The sequence below is a fragment of the Musa acuminata genome, chromosome BXJ2-3, assembly GCF_036884655.1.
Source record: "Musa acuminata AAA Group cultivar baxijiao chromosome BXJ2-3, Cavendish_Baxijiao_AAA, whole genome shotgun sequence".
NCBI lineage: Eukaryota > Viridiplantae > Streptophyta > Magnoliopsida > Zingiberales > Musaceae > Musa > Musa acuminata.
The window spans coordinates 24,617,397-24,623,804 of NC_088340.1; the positions used below are offsets into that span (position 1 = coordinate 24,617,397).

General features: G+C 35.7%; 1 protein-coding gene across 5 annotated transcripts; it reads left to right on the forward strand.

The window, feature by feature from the left end:
* The first annotated feature begins 224 nt into the window (after positions 1-224).
* LOC135607506 (uncharacterized) lies at positions 225-6,030 on the forward strand. 5 transcript variants are annotated; one of them, XM_065099415.1, is made up of 10 exons: positions 225-491; positions 1,286-1,336; positions 1,470-1,987; positions 2,983-3,175; positions 3,519-3,689; positions 4,108-4,208; positions 4,352-4,420; positions 4,512-4,552; positions 5,315-5,393; positions 5,872-6,030. In XM_065099415.1, exons 1-9 carry the CDS (start codon positions 324-326, stop codon positions 5,359-5,361), a joined length of 1,359 nt encoding a protein of 452 aa, XP_064955487.1. In that variant the 5' UTR covers positions 225-323; the 3' UTR covers positions 5,362-5,393; positions 5,872-6,030. The 5 variants fall into 5 exon arrangements, 3 of the variants coding, with proteins under 3 accessions (XP_064955487.1, XP_064955488.1, XP_064955486.1); XM_065099414.1 differs by having other exon boundaries at positions 227-491; positions 1,238-1,336; XM_065099416.1 differs by lacking the exon at positions 1,286-1,336.
* The last annotated feature ends 378 nt before the right edge of the window (positions 6,031-6,408 follow it).

Sequence of the window (6,408 nt, forward strand, 5' to 3'; positions counted from 1 at the left end):
AAATAAAAATTATTACTTTTATAGAAAATAAACAAACAAACAAATGAAAGGATGCAAGTTCTGATGAACGACACTCTTGGATGGAGTTTGGAGTCGGCATACGTTTTCAGTTGATCCTTGGGACCCGAATCCGTTCCCCTTACACGGAGTTTGGACTCGGCATACGTTTTCAGTTGATCCTTGGGACCTGAATCCGTTCCCTTGGACGGAGTTTGGACTCGGCATACGTTTTCAGTTGATCCTTGGAACTCGAAACCGTTCCGCCATCTCTCTTGTTTGCCCATCTTTTTCTCGTCGATCGACTTGGGGGAAAGCGAAGCGCGATGAGTTGGTGTCATCCCGATATCACTCTTGGGGACCTCATGCAACTGATCAAGGGCTTCGTCGATATCCTAATCCTCGCGAATGGCTACCAGTCGTCTGGTCTCCCCGCCGTCTGGGACGCCCCCAGCATTAAGAACGCTGTCCGATGGGGCCTCTTCTTCCAGGACGTATGAACCCTAATCCCCATCGCTTTTCTTCCTCCTTTTATGTTGTCTTCTACCCTTCTTTTCTTGTCTGTTTAAACTTGTCGCCGTTTGATTTCGCTTGGCCTTCGCTCGTGCCTTCTGGATGTGCCTGTGGTTGCATTCAAGATCCGGAGTCAATAAAAGTTGTATAATAGTTGCCATTCGTTGCTGCTGTGTATTTCAATCCTCTTATAAGTAGCCAGTGTGTGAGTTCAAGAAATCAAAGTCTTAGGTCGCTGGATGAAGTAGATTTCTCCCTCAAACTAAGCTTCAAGTGCATTACTATGTCAGCTTTCCTCTCAAAATATTTAGTGAGAGCAGCCCCATTCTTTCACAAAATGCTATCAACAATTGTTCTTTCAGTACAGAAGAAGTCTATCATTGATAGCATCACAAATTAAAAATCTGTCAATGGGAGGTTTTCTGAAACTTAAACCATTCTCTTGGAAAGCAATTCTGAGAGGAGCACCATCCTCAATGGTCTTTTTGTTAGTATTGTTAAGCTGCCAAAAGTTTAATCTCCCCATCACCAAATGGAAAAGGAATCTAAGAAATGCTTCGGAGAGATAATATTCCAGGAAATATATTTGAAAAATGCTGTGCCAATGGAAAACCCTGGAACTTACCGTTGCAACCTCTGTGTGCATGTGCTTGTTTTCTTTGCACATAGCTCAAAATTAGATCTACGTTGCTCATGGTCTCATGGTGGTTGCTGCGATTATTCTTAGGTATTTAAGCGTATAAATGACTCTTGTCATTTTGACAATTCAATGAAGGAACTTGATGCAGCTTTGAGGAATCTGATGTCTAATCCATTTTGTCCGCAGGTGATATTCCTTGACACTGTTATCAATAATAAACACTTTAGTTAAGCTTTCATTTTTAGTTTTTCATAATTAGTTGCACAGATGGATCAAACTTTCGAAAGAAATCTTAATTCATTTGTATATTTGAATGCAGGGTCTGGTCCATCTGACTTCAACATCTCTTTCTAGAGCAAGAGATTTGGTTATCGAATGTTTAGTTCAAAGTCACATAATGGGAGCTAAACATCTGACGTCTCTTTTAACAGCAGTCATTGAGATGGATGTTAATGACCTTAATGGGACATGGAATGCTAATTCTACTGTATACACGGACATCTTAATGTTGCAGATGGAATCACTAAATTTAGTTTCTATGGATAGGGAAAACTTTGTCAAGACTAGAGCTGCATCAACACCAAGCACTTCAAAGATTTCTGGTGTTTCAAGGGCCGGAAGTTGCAATCCTGCTATGCCAGAACCCATGGACTATAGTTTTGCCCATCATTCTTGCTTTCTGATTCATGAAATTTTACAGAGGCAAGCTTCTATTTTATGCATAACCTCAGCAGAGACGGGCTTAGATTCAATTTTGAATTTGTTTATGACTGAGCACATGCTTGTACCTGAAAAGAACTCATTGGAAGGGAAACCATCAACTGGTAATTCGCCAAAGTAAGTCATTTCATATTGTATATTTGTTTGTCGGGTCATATGTTTCACTCTAGAGCAAGACATGTCATAGAATGACAGCAATGCTAGCGGCAAGTGGCATTTTCCTTTATCCTTCTTTTTTGGTTCATATCCCTTTCTCCATTAAGAACCTAGAAAGCTAATCAAATTCACACAATTGGATCTCAAGCACCATAGTTGTTGTTGTGAAACCATCTTCATCTTGTAAATATGAACCATTAACTCATTTCGTAGAGAATGATTGAAAGAGCTCATCAAAGCACAATTGTTTTATACATCCATTTAAAAATTAATAGAACAAACTACATGGCCTTATTTGTTAGGGCCAAGGTTTTAAATACTGGTATGATATCAGTTTTAGCAACTAGTCAAATGAGTATGATACTAATAGATTGAGCAGCATACCGACTTGTACCACCTGGTATCACTGAAAAAATAATAAAAAACTAATATGTCCAAACTTATTGTTCCATGACTTGTGCTTATCTAACTGGTTAAGGTCTTTGATTTCTACCTGGGAGGCTACAGATAATGAAAATGATGTCGAAGCATGCTTATTCAGTGACTATAGTTAACTTAGGATGCAAACTATTTAATTATATGCATTTATGTGTATCTCTTCTCACAACACTCATGCTTTTGGGTTGGCTCTTCTGACAATGCATATGCCCACAAAGTTTGTTATGAGTTCATTTATGTTTCATAAATAATTCCTTTTAAGAGATGATACTTTATAAAGGCAATTTCTATGGTTTCAAAAACCATGAGTAACTTGGCATGGAATTTTGATATCTTTTAGACAACTGCTGCAAGAAATTATTTTTGAGAAAGAAAACTCTATGATTGCTAGTTTAATTGAACTGATGAACTTCTTTCTGCCTCTACCTCACCAATTTGATGTTTCAATTTATTTCCATTCGATGCATTAAATTCCTAGAGAGTTTGATGAACTAAAATGCAATTGGTTTTCTCTAAAGGAGCATGTCTGAGCTTTTCCTCTGGAGCCAATGGAGGTCAAGGTGTTTGTCATATTTAGTAGACAACAGAACTATCAGATTGCTCTCTGGTGCCAATTTGATTTTCAGCACACCTAAGGTTCACTGGCTTCAAGTCCTTGATCCATTGAAAGTTTTGTCAGATTCCATTAATGATCACCTTCTTGAGATTATGGTAATCATTGCTAAGACAGACAAATCTTTGTATATATTAATTTTGAATGTTGACAACGTTCCATCATTGACTATTTTAGCTAATGGATGCCACTGAGACTAGCATAGGAGTTCTTTGCATCCCAAACCATGGATAACATCTTCTTGACTATTTTAGTTCTCAATACACATCTTATCCTTTACTGATCCTGACAATCATATTTTTCAAAAGACCTGCATATATTTTGAAATTAGACATGCTTTGTCCTGTTTTTTCGTTTTGAATTTTTTGCTGAGTCCTACATGTTTGAAGATTAGACTAAATCTCCAGACTTACTGAATCATCTATTTTCATGACAAAACAGGAAATATCATTATTGGGCTTTATATCCTCCAGATGGACTAATTTGATTGGGCAGTTTATGTCACATTCTTGTGATTACCTTACTATCTCTGAGCAGTACTCTGTTCTTCATTGCTTGCTACAGGAGAATACTCAATGTGCACACTCAAAAATGGAAGCTTTAAGTTCCAAGGTAGGAGGGTAGAGCTACTCTCCCTCGTTGTCCCTTTAAAATACAATGTTTGAAGTTTGGTTTAGTATGAGAATTTGTATTGTTATCCAGAATGATGAATTGTAGAGAAACTTATTGCAGTTCTGTAGATCCAAGGGCTTGTTTGTCTTTTGTTAAAAGTTCTTGTGAATCAGTAAGGTCAAATGCTCCATTGAGTATGTACTTGATTAATTTGTTTTAATAGTGCCAAATATCATCTATTTGTCTGTATAAGGAAATAATTTTAAACAGTATCTTTCATTTATTAGGAAACAACTGAACTTCCATTAGTTGAATGTTGATATGTTCGTTGTTCTGGTATAATTGCTTTCTTGCTGTGGCCTCTTTTGTTGAGGATGTTTTTTTTCTTGGTCCAACCTAGTGTTTTGATGATGATCAGGAGAAGGATATCCTTGGTTATATGACTACATTTCTGGATTGTCACTATCACAAATTATGGCTACTTCCTCCAGTCCTTGTCGCGGCAGCAATTCCTTCATGGTAACTTCTCAACTTATGTGACGGCAGTACTGCAATGTGGCTTCTTTTTTTTATTTACAATTCTGATTTAGATGAGCAAGATCTTATTGGCCACATCAGCGAGTAACTTTAAACATTTAATATATCTAATTTTAGGCTGACAGGTCAATTTTGTTCAGAGCATTTTGGAATGAATTGAATAAACGGTTTGTTGGAGCATCTTCTGATGTCAGGTTTTGCTCCTTCGATCGGAACTTTTCACCTTCCAGAATCATTTATAAAAAATTTAGCTTGCTTACTTTTGTTTCGATTTGTGTTTTATAGATGTTATGACTGTGGTCAAGATGGAAAGGAGCACAGAGATTGTGAGTTTTCTAATAAACCATTCTATTAATGCTTGACTTGTTTTCTGAAAAACAAATATTCTATCCTGCTCCTAGCATGGAGGTTTTATGGCAAATGTATTATGTTATCATGTATTCTAGGATGGTAGGAGGCATGACTTGAGAATGGATACACTATATCATGTTCTCCCAATGTGTTCACTTATAGGTCCTTGGTGTTGAGTTGTCTAACTTGAAAATTGACAAGTCATTTTCTGTACATGTACATTTAATATTTCCATTACATAGTTTAATGTTTGTTGTTGACTTGCTCTCACAGACAACACTGCTTTTCAGACTGGGTTATTATAACTTCAGCTATTTGTTGTGCTGCTCAAGTCTAGTTTGATTAGAGGCTATTTGTTTAAACAGTTTTGAATTGGTTATAAAAGGGTGAATTTTTTTTCTTCCAAGTAAAAGATACAGTGAATATCGATATTGTAATGCACTTTTCTTCTTTTCCTTTTTTCTGTTGTGCAATTCTAAAACAATACATCATATTCTTTGGTAACTGGATAGAGCACTGGTTACCATGCTTAAAGAAATAATGTATTTGGCTACTGGTAGAAGAGTTGGTCATTAAAATGGAGAAACAAACACTGCACTTCTTTTGTGGCTGCTTATAACCAATTAAATACATGCAAAGCCTAGTTAAGTCCAGAGTTAGCTATCTCTAGCATTCATTCTATCATCCAAAGGTATACTTAAGTACTCCTGACCATGTACAAAAATGTGTGAATACAGGTGAAGTTGCTGAAAGGATACGATGCCTCTACGCATTCCATATTTGATAATTGATCTGAAAGCTGCTGATTCTTGAAAGGTAAATTATGTATTTACATGACTACTAATATAGGATCAAATAGCAGTTACATAAGCACAATGTCCAACAAGCATGTGAATGTTAACCAAATTAATGAGAGATGAGAAAATGTTGCTCTATAAAACTTTTAAAATATACAAGCCTAATGCTGAGTTCCAATAGCACAAACCAAAATGGATAAATGGTGAATGATGTGTAAAATTCATAAAATAAGCATGAGAACATTTATAAGTTTGCACACTCAAGCTTGCCTAGTGTTGAGTTTTAACACCATAAACTAAAATGTATAGATGGCGAGTGACGAGTATAAGTCATATGATAAGCATGAATATATATATATATATATATATATATATATATATATATATATATATATATATATATATATATATATATATATATATATATATATATATATATATATAAAATCACGCACAAGCTCTTACAATTACTTCCATTGGTTGTTGATCTTTCACAGGTTTTGGAGATGTAAATAACTTTACTTCAGTTCAAGTGAGATATTGCTGTGTAAGGTTTGTTAGGAGAACCAGTTTTTACTCTGCATCAACTCCTTTTGAAAGATCTATCTGTGTTTACCAACATATCACACCTGTTTATTAATTTGTTTGCAAGTGCACACACTTGGGTATTTTTTCTCGCTTCGATTTTGACTTTCTTGGTCTCACGTAGAAATAGGCAAATATATCCAGTGTGCAAGCTTTTGTTGTAGATTTTTTTGTTTCATTCACTTAAAATAGTTTGTTCTGCTACATCTGTCTGTTTTTTTCCTTCCATGATTCTATCATTTCTTTTGCATGTGAACTTGTCAAGGCTTATGCACAAGCCTTTCCCATACATGATTATCATGTCTTTAACTTTTGTCAGGTCTTTGCTTTATTTTTATGTTAATTGATTTTGCTTGACTTATTGAGCTTGGCCTCTTTCCTTAACTAGCAATTGGGCTGTTGAACTACATTTTAGGGTTCACTCATCCTGAACTTGGTGATGAAAACAA